Here is a 16,570-nt window from a genome sequence, read left to right as displayed (position 1 = left end):
ATTCTGTAGTACCACTCCTACAAATATACCCAAAGGACATGAAAACACTAACTGAAAAGGACACAGACATAATTCACAAATATATATATGTATATATATATATATATATATATATACACATATATGCATATATGTATATATAAATATATATGTGTGTGTATGTGTGTATGTCATCACAAATATATTATCATAGCTGCTTTATTCGCAATTGCCAAGAGTAGAAGCCATATAAATACCATGACAGATAACTGGATGAAGAAGTTATGGGAACTATATTCAGTGGAATATTACTTTGCCATTAAAAAAGATGATACTGTGTCCTTCAGAACAAAAAGGATGGAACTAGAGGTGATTTCTCTTTAGTGAAGTGAGTGAAAGAAAACTACTGGATGGACCCCTCACATGTGGGATATAGGGAATTGAAGTACATAAATGTGTAACAACAACAACAACAGCAACAACCAAAAACTGTTTCTCTGTGTCTACTGCACGATTGCATACACAGACCACTATAAATTTTCTTTTTTCATAAGATAATATTACTGCCTACTTCATGAAATTGCTGAGAGAATTAACATATAGGCTCCAACACATTGTAAATATTTTAGTAAATGTTAGTCATCCTTATCCACTGATCAACAAGACAACATGTCTGGAAGACATTTTGGGTTAAAAGGTTGTTTTTGTTTGTTTGTTTGTTTTGTTTTTCCCCAAACTTCTAAGAAGTGCAGTGAAAACAGATGCGCCCCCCCTTCTTTTAGTCCACAAATTTATTTTCATCTTATTTAGGTCATTTGCTCAGCTTCTCTATATTTCATATATAAACTAAGTCATGTAGTGTTTGATTTTTCTCCTGGCTTATTTCCATAAATAAATCAGCATTTAGCCTACATCAGATAGCTTCCAGGGCAGGACTAGTATCTCGTGTATGCACACACCCATTCATTAGCTGAGTATTTTAATTGTTTCCAGTTCTTGACTATGTGAGTAATGCTGCCGTAGGTGTGAGCACATACATACGTCCTTGTATAACTCATTACATTATTTTTGCAATTTTAGGTAAATATCTAGAGGTGGGATAAACAGACCCTATGGAATTCCCACCTCTCTCCTTTTTAGAACATCTGCAATCGTACCAACAGTGTACAAAACTTCACTTCTCATCATATCCTTCCTAACATTTGCTGTTTTTGCTTTTTTGGATAATCTCTTTCTTGAATAATAGTTTTTATTTGTTGTTGATGACTGCAAAGGAAGTAAGAAAACAACCATTTCTTGAAATCCTAGCATGCGCCTGGAGCTGTTAGCCCCCAGGAGAGGGATATTATTTCCTCCATTTCCAGAAGCAGAAACAGATTTGGAGACATTAAGTAGCACCACCCAGGTCCCTTCCCCGCCCAAGGGACTGCCCAAGGGACTTCCAGGCCAGCACTTCCCAGGGACAGAGGTAAAACACATTGTTAGCTTGTGAAAGACAGACCCAGAAGTGAATTCCTCTTTATTGCGGACTTCTCTTTTTATTTGCTCAGCTTAATGTCTTTCCGTTTGGGTTTTACTATTACATAGGTAAAGACAAACTTCAGAGTCAAAATGTCTTTGTGGGTGGGGATAGATAATAACATAATGGTGATGCAAAGAGACTCTCATGCCTGAGGTTCCAAAGCCCTAGGTTCAATCTCCCACACCACCAGAAGCCAGAGCTGAGCAGGGCTCTGGTAAAAACAAACAAACAAACAAACAAACATCTCTCTGTAGACCCCTTTTCACCAGTATGCCTGACAATACACCCTCACTCCACCCCTTCCACTCAAACACCAAATTAAGACCTCTAACAATGATACACATCCGACCCATAACTAAACAAGTTTGATTTCTTCTGACAAATTGCAAGCAGTGTCTGCTGAGTTGACCTGGAGTGGGAGAGAGGGAAAGAGAGATGTAGGGTGAGCTAAGTCTTTGGTTACTGTGATATTGAAGTTGAAGAAGGGAAATGTTCTGCTTGCTGAAGAGTCTGCCTCACTCGGGAAAGGTAGAAACAGGCTGGGAGTATGGATAAACCTGCGAACGTCCATGTCCTGTGTAGAAGCAATTACAGAAGCCAGCCCCCCATCTCCTGCACCCCAAAATGATCCTGGGCCTGTGAATAGGGTAGTTCCCAATGGAGGGGATGGGACACGGAACTCTGGTAGTGAAAACTGTGGACTTGTACCCCCCCCCCCCGCCCCGTTACCTTAAAATCTTGTTAATCACTAATACAACTATAAAATAATAAATAAATAAATAAATAAATAAATAAATAAATAAATAAATAAGAAAACAGCAATGCGGCCCGGTTCTTTAATCTTTACTGTGGATGCTTTAAATGAGTGCGTCATCTTGGTCCTTTCTTCTACACCTTTGAAACCTGCCTTTCGCTCTGCCTGGGCTCCAGAAGGCTTCCTTCATTCCTTTTTCTTTCTTTCTCTTTCAAGTCTTTCTTTTTCTTTCTCTCTCTTTCCCTTTCTCTTCCTTCCTTCCTTCCCCATCTTTCCTTCCTTCCCTCCCTCCCCTTCCTTCCTCTTTCTTTCTTTCTTTCATTCTTTTTCTTTCTTTTTCCTTTTCTTTCTCTTTCCCTTTCTCTCTTTTTCTCTTTCCCTTCCTTCTTTCCTTCCTTCCTTTTCCTTCCTCCTCCCTCCCTCCCCTTTCTTTCTTTCTTTCTTTCATTCATTCTTTTTCTTTCTCTTTCTTCCTCTCTTTCTCTTTCAAATCTTTTTCCTTTTCTTTCTCTTTCCCTTTCTTTCTTTTTCTCTTTCCCTTCTTTCCTTCCTTCCTTTTCCTTCTTCCTCCCTCCTTCCTCTTTCTTTCTTTCATTCATTCATTTTCTTTCTCTTTCTTCCTCTCTTTCAAATCTCTTTCCTTTTGTTTCTCTTTCCCTTTCTCTCTTTTTCTTTCTCTTTTCCTTCCTTCTTTCCTTCCTTCTTCCCTTCCTTCCTTCCTTCCTTCCTTCCCTCCCTCCCTTCCTTTCTCCCCTCCCTCCCTCCCTCCCTCCCTTCCTTTCTTCCCTCTTTTTTCTGCCAGGCAGGAAATGTTGCTAGCTCTGGGCTAAGCCTTCCATTTGAAGGAGGGGGGTGGGGTGAGTTGTTGAGAAAAGAAATAAAAAAAAAAAAAAGGAAAGAAAGAAAAAACGCAAGCAAGCATAAAGCCAAACAAACCCAAACTTTACTACCAGCTCAGCCGGCCAGCAGCCGAGGCCGTCCGCGGGCTTCCAGTTCGCCAGCACCGGCCCCCGGCCCCGCTCCCCGCCCCGCAGCCCGCACCCAGCCCCCGGCCGCCCCCACCCTCTGCGCCCCGGCCCGCGCGCCCAGCGCTTCCCGCCCCCCGGCCCGGCCCGGCCCGGCTCGGCGCAGCCGGAGTGAGCGCAGAGTCCCGGGCGCAGCTGACAGCCCGTCCCGCCGCCCTCCGTCCCTCCGTCCCCGCGGCCCGCGGAGCCATGCGCGGCTGACGATGGAGGTGGAGGACTCGGGCGGCGTGGTGCTCACCGCCTACCACTCGTACCCGCGCTCCCAGCCGCCCGGCATCGAGCCTCGCTGCGCAACCCGGGCCGCCGCCCGCCAGCCGGCCAGCAGGTAGGAGCCCGCCGCCCGGGAGACGCGCGGGGCCGGGAGACGCGCGGGGTGCTGCGGGTGCTGCAGGTCTGGGTGCGCCGGCCGTGCGCCCATTGTCCTCGCTGCGGATGGGGCAGGCGTGGTAGCCGAGGCTCCTGGTTTTCGGGAGACAGCTGGGTGGTCGGCAGGCATGGGCCTCACTTGTATCAACTCTTGGGACACTTCTTTTCTTTTTTCTTTTTTTTTTTTTTTTTTTGGTTAAGCATCCGAAATTAAACACAAGCAGGTAATGGACATATTAAAACCCTCTTGAGACTCGTTTATTAACTTGAGTGCCACCTGAGAGTTGAAACTCAGATTTTTTTTTTTTTTTTTTTGAAACCCCACAACTCTGTGGGCTTTGAAAAAAAAAAACAAACAAACAAGTCTATGCCTAGGTTAAGAAATGTCTTTCAGTTGCTTAAATGTGTTTCTATCGTTATGGCTCATGTCGACTCTATTGTGAAAGGAACCACAAATGATTTCCTCTGGGCCAAAACAGGCCTTAGCCACCTTATGGGCTTTTCCGATGTAAGAAATCAAGGATCTTTAATTACCGCACTAAGTGTTTTATCTGTTTGATGCGAGGTAAAGACCAATGAGATTTTTCACTAACTCGAACCTAGTTCTTAGAAAGTGGCCCTCAGAAATGAGGTGACTGGGTATCTGGGTTTGTGTAGAGGACAGGAGGTTATATTTATTTAGATGGGATTGTTGTGGGTTCATTGATGAGTGATTTTTTTTTTTTTACAAGTGGGGCGTTTGAGTCCTGTGCTTTCTTGTGCCGTTTATTTTTTTTAGTAATACTTTTGTCATGCTTTTATGTTTACTGCTGTGGGCATTATTTATCCCTTTCTCCTAATTTAACGTATTTGTGAGGCCTTCAGCAAATTGTACCATTTAATTCAAGGAATAGAAGTTTGGCTATATCCATGAGAACAACAGTCTGGATTGGCCTGAGATCTAAATTAGATTTGGCTAGCAAAAAAAAAAAAAAAAGTCTTTGTTGTTGTTAAGAAAAACCCACATTTTATGTAAAGGATGCAAGTAATTCTGTTCCTGTTTTAGGAGTTATGCATATTATGTTTAAGGCGACTTGAAGGTACAAACTTGCCTTTGGCTTTAAGATGTTCTCTAAGCATAATCACTGACCGTAGTTGCTCAGAGTGTGAGTCACGCTTGTACACTTTTCGATGGTGCTAGTGTCACTGTCCTGTCTATAACTTGTAGCAGCTGTCTAGAGCAATAGCCAGATTCTGCCATTTGGGCTATCTGAAACCACATCCGTTTCCAAAGCAAACTGGAGGGAGAAGTTCCATTAACTCAGCATGTGGTCTTGTGGAATGATAACACTTGAGAGCACAGAAGTTTTGTGTCATGGCTAGTGTTTTACCATATACCTTTGCCAGTGAGATTTATGTTGCGCCAAGTGTTTTGGGCGACGACCGACCCTGCACCCTCTCTATCGGAACCTTTGTGCTACTTTGCTCTGTGATATAGAAGATAGATGACCTCAACCCTCTGCAACTCAGGCGCTAGAGAATAGCCTAATTCCTTACTTCCCAGTAAAAGCAGTCAAAAAGAGGTTCCTGTATTTACAAGGAGCCAGAGGACACCATCAATCATGAGTCAGATAGCAGAAATAATCTGGCTTACGTTATTAACCTTTGACTTACTAACTGCTGATCAATACCTCCTTTCAAGTCTGAGAGCAAGATCATATTGTTCTCTTTATGAAGAAAGCACTCTCTCTTTCAAGAATATCCTTTCCTTTAAATTGCTTACATATGCTTAACATATTTGTGGAGTAGTGTCAAGTAGGGCACTAGGAAGCATGGGCTTTTGTGTTTGACCTTTTTTTAACCAGAGCACTACTCAGCTCTTGGCTTATGGTGGTGCTGGGGATTGAACCTGGGACTTTGGAACCTCAGACATGAGAGTCTCTTTGCAGAACCACTATGCTATCTACCCAGTGTTTGACTCTTTAAGAGCTATATCCTTCTTCAATTCTTGGTAGCCCAGGTGCAATTCAAAGCATACCACTTCCTGAGTTTCCAAATAACCACTCCATCTTAGCATTTGTTTAAATATTTTTAACTTGCTTCTCCTACTGAAATATAACCTCACTATTTTATTATTATTATTATTATTATTATTATTATTATTATTATTTCTGTCTCCGATTGTCTCTAATGGCCTTTGTGAGGTTTTTTTTTTAATTTAATTTAATTTATTTATTCCCTTTTGTTGCCCTTGTTGTTTTTTTATTGTTGTAGTTATTATTGTTGTTGTTGTTGTTGGATAGGACAGAGAGAAATGGAGAGAGGAGGGGAAGACAGAGAGGGGGAGAGAAAGATAGACACCTGCAGACCTGCTTCACTGCCTGTGAAGTGACTCCCCTGCAGGCGGGGAGCCGGGGTTTGAACCAGGATCCTTATGCTGGTCCTTGTGCTTTGCGCCACCTGCGCTTAACCGGCTGCGCTACAGCCCGACTCCCCTTTGTGAGGTTTTTTAACAACAGACGTTAACCTGTGTGTTCTGACTATGTGCCGATACATTCGTAGCAGAAATACAAAGATGAATGCCATAGGGGCCAGGCAGTGGCACACCTAGTTGAGTGCAAATGTTACAATGAGCAAGGATCCTGGTTCAAGTCCCTGGTCCCTATCTGTAGTGGGGGAAGCTTCGCAAGCAGGGCTGCAGGTGCCTTTCTGCCCATCTCCCCCGTCCTCTCAATTTTTCTCTCTCTCCAATTAGAAAAACAAACAGAAAAAACAAACAGACAGACAAAACAGATGCATGAGACCACCAAATCACTGTCATGAATATGCAGTCCTTGACTTTTCAGAGGAGTAGGATTTTCAGAAAAAAAAAATTGTATAACTGGTAAATGTCAAGTTCAAGAGACTTCAGATATAAAACTATACGTAAAGCTTCCCATTTATAAAGTCCAAGGATCCAGTAACTCAGCCTCTGCCAGTTCTGAGGAAGTTGAATAGTCTGACATCAGCAAAGGACCCAGTGTATGTTAACTGTAGTTTCAGTGCTATTACTTTTATTATTTATTTATTTATTCTTTTACCAGAGCACTACCTAGCTTTCTGGCTCTTATTGGTGCTGGAGATTGAATCTGGGATCTTGGAGCCTCAGGCATGGAAGTCTTTCTGTGTAACCTTTATACTATCTCCCTCAGCCTAGTGCTGTTACCTTTAATATAAAGTTATTGATTTGAAAAAGAGATAAAACCTTTTTGGTTCTTACCCCCAGAATGTATTCATTCAGGCAGAAGAGAACTCAAGAATGTTTTTCCGTGGTGGGGAGGGGCTCAGAGGGGAGGTAGCTTAAAAGACTTTCATGCCTGAGGCTTCACAGTCCCAGGTTCAGTCCCACGTAACCACCATAAGACAGAGTTCTGGAGTTGGGCAGTAGCGCATTGGGTAAAGTGCATATGGCGCCAAGCGCAAGGATGGGTGTAGGGATCCGAGTTCGAGCCTCCGGCTCCCCATCTGCACTTCACAGGCAGTGAAGCAGGTCTGTAGGTGTCTTTCTCTCCCCCTCTCTGTCTTCCCCTCCTCTCTCCATTTCTCTCTGTCCTATCCAACAACGACTACAACAATAAAACAACAAGGGTAACAAAAGGGAGTAAATAAATAAATAAGTAAGTAAAAAAGACAAGAGTTCAACAGTGCTCTGGTATCTTTCTCTTCCCTTTCCTTCTCTGTACCTTCTCTTCTCTCATTAAAATATAAACATAACATATATTTTAAAGAGTCGATATAATTTTTTTTGACAAGAAGTAACGTACTTCCCCTCCCATCCCCACATTTTCTGTTCTATTGTGAAGGGGGAAAGAATGAAGTACCATGAATTCTCAGTCCTGTCAAAAGAGATGGTTGGAATTTTCTCATGACTTTTAGAGAGTCTCAGTTTCTAAACCTGTGTTTACAATCCAGAGTGAAAATGATGACAAACAGATAAAACAGTTTCAGTTATAAAAATGAAAGGTAGTTGAAGATAGTTGGATACGTTGTTTTTCAAAGATGTTTTTCAAGCTATGTGCAACTAACATAAACAACATTTTTTCCATGCTATATAATGGCCATGAGTATTCTGATGTTTATCTCATTATACCATAAACTTCCTTATAGAGGATGAAAATAGATATGGAAGGAACCAACTCTTCCTCAAAAACAAACACAGAAGCTAACCAAGGTTATCCTGGGAATCCTCGTTGTTAAGGGGCTATTGTTTCTGAATAAATGAACATGGGAGTGATTTGATTAGAGTTGATAGTGATTAGAAAATAAACATTTTTGTGGAAACACTAAATTTAACAAATTTTAGTGACTGATTTACGGTACCTTCCTGGATTAAAATGAATCATGAAGATATTTACTTCAGCATTCCAGCTCATCACCACCACAGTCACGTTTATGACAATCTCTGTGAATCTTTGGATGTGTACATATAACAAACTCTGGGGCACAGTAGATATGTTTTCTACAGGATTCTAGAAGTAGTAACTATGGATATACTTTTTTTTTTTTTTTTTTTTTTTAACTGGAGCCCTTGCTCAATTCTGACTTATGGTTCTTCTTCTAGCGTTTGCCCTTCTTCCGTAGCCAGTCAACAGCGTCAGGTTGAAAGCTGTCAGGAGCTGCTTGTTGCTGGCTTTGAAAGTGACTGGGATCCATGAGGATTCAGTCGGCTAGGAAGGATCGTCAGTTTCCCCAATGAATGGGTACTCATGGGATGCACCACGAGAAGGTCGATCCAATGATCCAATGCATCCAATGACTTATGGTGGTGTGGGGAATCAAACCTGTAACTTTGGAACTTCAGGCATGGAATTCTTCCGTTCATAACCATTATGCTTTTTCTCTTAACTCCCTCTCCAAATAGGATTCTTATGAGAGAATAAGGTATTTTAAGATTGTTCTTTATATGATGGTTGAAACTAAACTTGGTGTCTCCTGTTGGTTTCTCTTACAGTGGGGACCCTGCTGAGCGTAAGCACCCCATATGGAGACTCCTGAAAAGCAGCTAGCACTTTTCCTCTGATCATGTCATTTGGCTAAATATTTGGCCAGTTGCTCAGTCCTCCCTGGTCACTAATGGGCTCACCAATCAATATTCAGTATTCACAGAGTTGGGGTTTTTGTAGGATCACTTTTATATATATATACAAGAAGCTACCTTTTTCTTCACTGTTTATTTTGATAGGATTTTAGACTGATAAAGACTTGTGAGAGTAATAATACAGAATTTTCTGTGTGATTCTCACCCTGCTCCCACCAGTATTAACATCTTACCTAGTCACAGTTCCATCATTAAAACTGAAAAATTAGCAAATCTATAGATTTTACCATGCTTTTGCCAGTTTTTCCATTAGATTTACTAATATATATATATATATATAATTTATTTATTATTATTACTATTTTTACCAGAGCTCTGTTCAGCTCTGGTTTATGGCAGTGTGGGGGACTGAACCTGGGACCTTAGAGCCTCAGATGTGAGTTTTTTTTTAAATATTTTTAATATTTTTTATTTGTTTTCCCTTTTGTTGCCATTTTAAAAATATATTTATTTATTCCCTTTTGTTGCCCTTGTTACTTTATTGTTGTAGTTATTATTGTTGTTGTTGTTGGATAGGAGACAGAGAGAAATGGAGAGAGGAGGGGAAGATAGAGAAGGGGAGAGAAAGACAGACACCTGCAGACCTGCTTCACCGCCTGTGAAGCGACTCCCCTGCAGGTGGGGAGCCGGGGGCTCAAACTGGGATCCTTATGCCGGTCCTTGAGCTTTGTGCCACATGCGCTTAACCCGCTGCGCTACCGCCCGACTCCCAGATGTGAGATTCTGTTTGCATATCCATTATGCTATCACCCTGCCCAGTATTAAATATTTTATTTAAAAAATATTTTAATTCTTATTAATGCTGATTAAACATTGGTTAATAAATTATAAAATCCTAAGGGTATGGTTTCACAGAAACCCAGATTATAATTTAACACTTTTAGTTTTATTTACTGAGAGAATGAGGAAGAAAGTCCCTGCTCTTGGCATAGGCATTGCCTGGTGTGTGTGTGTGTGTGTGTGTGTGTGTGTGTGAGTGTGTGTGTGTGCGTGTGTGTGTGTGTGTGTGTGTGTGTACTTTCTTTCTCTCTCTCTTTTTAAAAATTATCTTTATTTATTGGATAGAGACAGCCAGAAATTGAGAGGGAAGAGGGAGAGAGACACTTGTAGCCCTGTTTCACCACTTGTGACGCTTTCCCCCTGTAGGGGGGATGGGGGGACTTGAACCTACCTCCCCGTGCACTGTAATGTGTGCTCTTAACCAGGTGCGGCACCATCCAGCCCCTGGACTTTGCTGTTGGAGGACTGAATCCATGATGCCGCACTGAATTTAGCTGGGCTCCTTCAGAACCTGCTTGAATCTGTCAATGCCTGTTGTTGACTTTCATGACCATGGCACTTTTGGGGAGCACTGGTTGATTGTTCCTCAATTTGAATTGGTCTGATGATTTCTCATGACTAGATAGATTTAAGTTAAGCATTTAAAACTTTCTGTGTGTTTGAGAGTTCTGCAGAATGATTGTTGCCTTTCTCTGCATATTTGTGATCCACATGCCTCCTTAGCATTTGGCTGTGTTTATTTTTTAATTTATAGTTATTTATTTTCCCTTATGTTGCCCTTGTTTTTGATTGTTGTGTAGTTATTATTGTTATTGATGTCATCGTTGTTGGATAGGACAGAGAGAAATAAACTTTGCCAGTGTTTTTTTTTTTTTTTTTTTTTTTGCCTCCAGGATTATTGCTGGGGCTCGGTGCCTGCACTACGAATCCACTGCTCCTGGAGGCCACCTCCCCTTTTGTGGCCATTGTTGTTTTATTGTTGTTGTTATTATTGTTGTTGTTATTGCTGTCATTGTTATTGGATAGGACAGAGAGAAATGGAGAGAGGAGGGGAAGACAGAGAGGGCGAGAGAAAGACACCTGCAGACCTGTTTCACCACCTGTGAAGCGACTCCCCTGCAGGTGGGGAGCCAGGGCTCAAACTGGGATCCTTATGCCAGTCCCTTTGCTTCTCTCCATGTACACTTAGCCCCGCTGAGCTAACGCCCGGCCCCTGATTAATAATATTATTATTTTAGGTTTATTTATTAGTGATAGGAAAGAGGGAACCAGAACATTACTCTGGGAAATGTGATATTGGGAAACAAACCTAGGGCTTCATCCTTCTAGGGAGAGCACTGCCTACTGTCCCACCTCGTGGGCCTTCCTCCTTTTGATTTTTAAAAATCAATTTCAATACCCAGGAGAGAACAGTTCTGAGAGAAAAGAGCAAGAAGGAAGGGATTTTGCTTCCTGACCTCAAAACATACTATAGAGTCACTATAATCAAAACGGCCTGGTACTGGAACCAGAAATAGACGCGCAGGTCAGTGGAATAGAGTTGAGAACCCAGAAATCAGTCTCCACACCTTCAGTCAACTAATTTTTGGCAAGGGAGCCCAAAACATCACATAGGAAAAGGAGAGCCTCTTCAACTAGTGGTGTTGGGAGAATTGGATTGAAGCATGCAAGAGAATGATGCTGGACAGCCAAGTTTCTCCATGCAGGAAAGTTAACTCCAGATGGATCAAAGATTTAGAAGTTAGGCTAGAAATCATCAAATACTTAGAGAAAACCATCAGGAGAACTCTCTTCCATATATATATATATATATATATATATATATATATATATATATAATTTTTTTTTTGTCTGTTTTTGCCATCAGGGTTATCACCAGGGCTCCTGCCTGCCCTACACATCCAGTGCTCCTGAATGCCATTTTCCCCATTTTTGTTGCCCTTGTTGTTTATCATTGTTGTTATTGCTGTCATTGTTCTTGGATAGGGCAGAGAGAAATGGAGAGAGGAGGGGAAGACGGAGAGGGGGAGAGAAAGACAGATACCTGCAGACCTGCTTCACCGCCTGTGAAGCGACTCCCCTGCAGGTGGACTAGCATGTGTGCTCAACCACGTGCACCACCAGCTGGCCCTTAAAAAAGTTTTTTTAATTATATATATATATATTTATTTATTATTGGATAGATACAGAGAGAAATTGAGAGGGAAGAGGAAGTGAAAAAGGGAAAGAAACAGAGACATGGGGGTGGAGAAGATTGCATAGTAGATATGCAAGCCGACTCTCATGCCTGAAGCTTCAAGGTCCAGGTTCAGTCTCTGGTACCACCATAAGCTAGAGCTAGCAGTGCTTTGGTATTAAAAAAAAAAAAAAAAGGAGGGAGTCGGGCATAAAGCACAAGGACCAGCCCCTGGTTCAAGCCCCTGGCTTCCCACCTGCAGGGGAGTCGCTTCACAGACGGTGAAGCAGGTCTGCAGGTGTCTGTCTTTCTCTCCCCTCCTGTCTTCTCCTCCTCTCTCCATTTGTCTCTGTCCTGTCTAACAACAGTGACATCAATAACAACAACAATAATAACCACAACAACGATAAAACAACAAGGGCAACAAAAGGGGGGAGGAGATACCTGCAGCCTTGCTTCACCGCTTGTAAAGCTTTCCTTCTGCAGGTGGGGAGGAGTGGGGGCTCCAACCTGGGTGCTTGTGTGCATTTAACCAGGTGCAACCCTGCCTGTCTCCCTGTTTATTCTTTGATTTAAATGTGATGTATTGTTCATTCACCTTATTCTCAGGCATCTCTAAAAGTTTTTAACATTCCTTGTATTCTTACTTGATATTTTCAGTGTGTTTTGCAATTTGCATTTGCTTAGATGATCTGACTAGAAGTGTTTCTTTGAGAGATTTTTTTTTGGGGGGGTTTGGTTACTTTTGGTTTTTTGGTGTGTTGTAGTTAGAAGACTATTGTAGAATGAAATATTCGTCACATGAATTTCCATTTCTTTGTATTAGAAAATGTATCAAAATAAGTAATGTTGTAGCTGAAGTATTTTAATTACTTTGTTCTCTACTGTGGTGACAAAAGAAAGTAAAGATTGTTTTACTATAATTTCATTTTAAATATCTGGGGTTTGTTACACAGTATTTGCGTATCAAGTGTACTATGTCACTTTTTAATAAATAAATATTACAGATAAAACTATCCACTTAATAGACCATAAGTGCCAAGTAATTCTAAGGATGGAGAACATATACTAAATTTCACTTTGAGAACCAGCTGTGGTGTCTCATGTTACTCTAAAAACCAAATCAAACAAATGACACCATCCAAAAATGGGGAAAGGATATGAACACAATATTCACCAAAGAAAAGATCCAAAATGCCATCAGACATTTGAAAAAAATGCTCCAAGTCATTGATTGTCAGAGAAATGCAGAAAAAGACATCAATGAGATACCACTTCACCCCTGTGAGAATGTCATACATCAGAAAGGACAGTGACAGTGGATGCTGGAGAGATTGTGGGGACAAAGGAACCCTCCTGCACTGCTGGTGGGAATGTCAGTTGGTCCAACCCCTGTGAGAGCAGTCTGACAATCCCTTTCCTGGGGATAGATTCCAAGGAACCAAACACACCTCTCCCCAAAACATCTGTGTATACCTGTGTTCATAGCAGCACAACTTATAATAGCAAAACCTGGAAGCAGCCCCACTGTCCAACAACAGATGAGTGGCTGAGCAAGTTGTGGTCTAGATACACACTGGAATACTACTCAGCTATTAAGAACAGTGAAGTCATCCTTTTCACCTTGTCTTGGATGTAGCTTGAAGGAATCATGTTCAGTGACATAAAGCAGAAAGAGAAGGATAAATATTGGATGATCTCACTCAGAGACAGCAGTTAAGAAATAAAAACAGAAGAGAAAACACAAAGCAGAACTTGGTCTGGTTTATCGTATTGCACCAAAATAAAGGATTTGGGGTGGGGGGAGGGTGCATGATGTTGAAGGAAGACCTAGGTGGGGGGGGGGGGTTTACAGTGTTATGCAGTAAACTGAGAAATGTTGTACGTATACCAACAACTGTGTTTACTGTTGACTGTAAACCATTAACCCCCCTAATAAAAAGAAGAAAAAAAGTGAAAAACAAAAAAAAAATTCCAAAGTAAAATGTGATTGTCTTATAATCTCAGTGGCCCAACGGCCTTTCAAATAAATCCTATACTTCTGCTTATGTGTGGAAAAATAAAAAAGATACATTTGCAGGAATGCTGCTCAAAATATGCATCATTCAAGATGGTTAAGAAATCCTTCAGTCGAAACCAGACAAAACTGTAACAAGTACAACATAGTCAGATACCAGTAGGCAAATGATACCACCTTCTGTCATTAGAAATCATGTAACTTTACAAACGGTGAATTCACCTTCTTTGTCCCATCTTGGACAGAGCTTGAAGATAACATGTGAAGTGAGATAAGTCAGAAACAGAAGGATGAATATGGGATGATCTCACTCAGACAGAAGTTGAAAAACAAGATCAGAAGGGAAACAGTAAGCAGAACTTGGACTGGAGTTGGTGTATTGCACCAAAGTCAAAGACTCTGGGTTAGGGGGAGGAGGGTTCAGGTCCTGGAACAGGATGGCAGAGGACCCAGTGGGGGCTGAGTTGTTATGCGGAAAGATTATGCATGTACAAACTATTGTATTTTACTGTTAACTGTAAACCACTAATCCCCTATAAAGAAGAAGGAGCAGGAGAAGAAGACATTATGTAGCTAAACTGGTTCTTACACAGTGGATCAACATTTAAAACAATGAGGCAGCATCTCTAGTGACCTGAAAGATTTCTAAGTCAACTCCCCCCATGTTAATCACAGATGTGCATAGTTGGGAAAGATGTCTGCTTTGGTGAATATTCTGTTCACACCCTCTCCCCATTTTTGGATGGGGTCATTATTTGAGAAATTTTGTTATGACTTGAGGAAAATGCAATAATAGTACTATCTTTTTGCCCGTTACTCACTTTTTTTTTTTTTAAGATTTTTTATTTAAGAAAGGAGACATTAACAAAACCATAGGGTAGGAGGGGTACAACTCCACACAATTCCCACCATACAATCTCCATATCCCATCCCCTCACCAATAGCTTTCCCATTCTCTATCCCTCTGGGAGTATGGACCCAGGGTCATTGTGGGTTGCAGAAGGTGGAGGGTCTGGCTTCTGTAATTGCTTCCCTGCTGAACATGGACGTTGACTGGTCGATCCATACTCCCAGTCTGCCTCTCTCTTTCCTTAGTGGGGTGAGTCTCTGGGGAAGCGGAGCTCCAGGACACATTGGTGGGGTCTTCAGTCCAGGAAAATCTGGCTGGCATCCTGATGGCATCTGGAACCTGGTGGCTGAAAAGAGAGTTAACATACAAAGCCAAACAAATTGTAGAGCAATCATGGACCTAAAGGTTGAAATAGTGGAGAGGAAGTGTTAGGGAGGTACTCACTGCAAACTCTAGTGTACTTCTGCTTTCAGGTATATATTTTGCCCTAGTTTATGGATACATGTGAACATATGCTCTGTCTCAGGGAACCTGGTCTATATCTAAGTCTTGGGACTTTGTTAGGAAGTGAACCACCTGGGATGGAATTAGAGAATATTATGAAAGGAAAGGTCTCACCCGAGTAATGAAGCTGAAGGGTTGTCATTCCACACCTGAAGTCTCTGGACACAGTCTGAGCTGAAGCAAGTTGAGGTGGCTGTCATTGCATTGATTAGGTTGCGATCGGCAGATGCAATATTATTTGATATGGATTGGGAGAGGCATGCGGGAATGTGGGCTCTACCCTAAGGTTCCAGGACTGGGGGAAATATAGGCTCTATAGTGGAAATGTGAGGTTCCTGCTATCTTAGGGTTCAAAAAGATAGTTATTGTTATCATCACATTATTTGGTAATTGGGTTAACTTTGAAAAGTCCCTTTGTTAGGGTTTGCTGTATAATACCCAGTATCTTGTATATAGCTGTGCCACTGGTTGCTTCTGATCTACTTGGTCTAAGCTTTTGAGAGAGTCTGAATACCAAAGACACAGCCTATATATTAAAAAGACTCAGTCTGTGTTTTAAAAACTTCGAGACATACAATCAATTCCCCCCCCTCATATTAATTAACTAGTGATTTATATGACTACACTTTAATAGGAGTGTACATAAACACCATTCCCATTTTAAAATATGTATTTACTTATTTCTTTTTTGTTGCCCTTGTTTTTATTATTGTTTTAGTTATTATTGTTGTTGATGTCATCATTGTTGGATAGGACAAATAGAAAAATGGAAAGAGGAGGAGGAGAGAAAGACACCTGCAGACCTGCTTCACTGCTTGTGAAGCGACTCCCCTGCAGGCAGGGAGCTGGGGGCTTGAACCGGGATCCTTAGGCTGGTCCTTTCGCTTTGCGCCACGTGCGCTTAACCCACTGCGCTTCCGCCTGACCCCCCCAAGGTATTCATTTTGATAAAGTTTGGATTGTAGGGGCCAGGTGGTGGTGCACCTAGCTGAGCGCACATGGGCCGGGATTTGAGCCCCTGGTCCCCACCCGCAGGGGGAAAGCTTTGCAAGTCGTGAAGCAGGGCTGCGGGTGTCTCTTTTCCTCTCTGTCTCCATTTCTGTCTCTACCAATAAATAAAGAGTCAAAAAAAAGTTTGGATTTTAGGGCTCCTGAGCTGGAAATACTGGACAGACATGTTATCAGTAGTTAGCCTACGTCAGTGTAGTCTGCTACCTGTCTCTGAGTCTCCTCTCAGGATTTCTAGCCAGCCCAGGGATTCAGAGTGCATTACTAAGTAGGAATTATGCATTATGAAAGTCTTAGATGAGGACTGCAATAAACTGCTTTGTAAACTTTTACCTTTTTAAATTTAGTTTATTATTGGATAGAGACAGAAAAATTGAGAGGGAAGAGGGGGATAGAAAGGGAGAGAGACAGAAAGACACCCACAGCTCTGTTTCACCATTTGTGAAGTTTTCGCCCTGTAGGTGGGGACCGGG

At 41.7% G+C, this 16,570-nt stretch overlaps 1 protein-coding gene across 1 annotated transcript in view; it reads left to right on the top strand.

Annotated features, from left to right (window-relative positions):
* The first annotated feature begins 3,417 nt into the window (after positions 1-3,417).
* The window catches only part of ARHGAP28 (Rho GTPase activating protein 28), a 203,347-nt gene continuing 190,194 nt past the window's right edge, over positions 3,418-16,570 (top strand). The window contains exon 1 of the mRNA XM_060200701.1: positions 3,418-3,605. Within this exon, the coding sequence (XP_060056684.1) occupies positions 3,484-3,605 (122 nt within the window). The 5' untranslated portion in view covers positions 3,418-3,483. The remainder of the gene's footprint in view (positions 3,606-16,570) is intronic.

This window comes from Erinaceus europaeus, chromosome 10, assembly GCF_950295315.1.
Source record: "Erinaceus europaeus chromosome 10, mEriEur2.1, whole genome shotgun sequence".
Taxonomy (NCBI): Eukaryota; Metazoa; Chordata; class Mammalia; order Eulipotyphla; family Erinaceidae; genus Erinaceus; species Erinaceus europaeus.
This window is presented reverse-complemented; position numbering and strand designations above follow the sequence as displayed.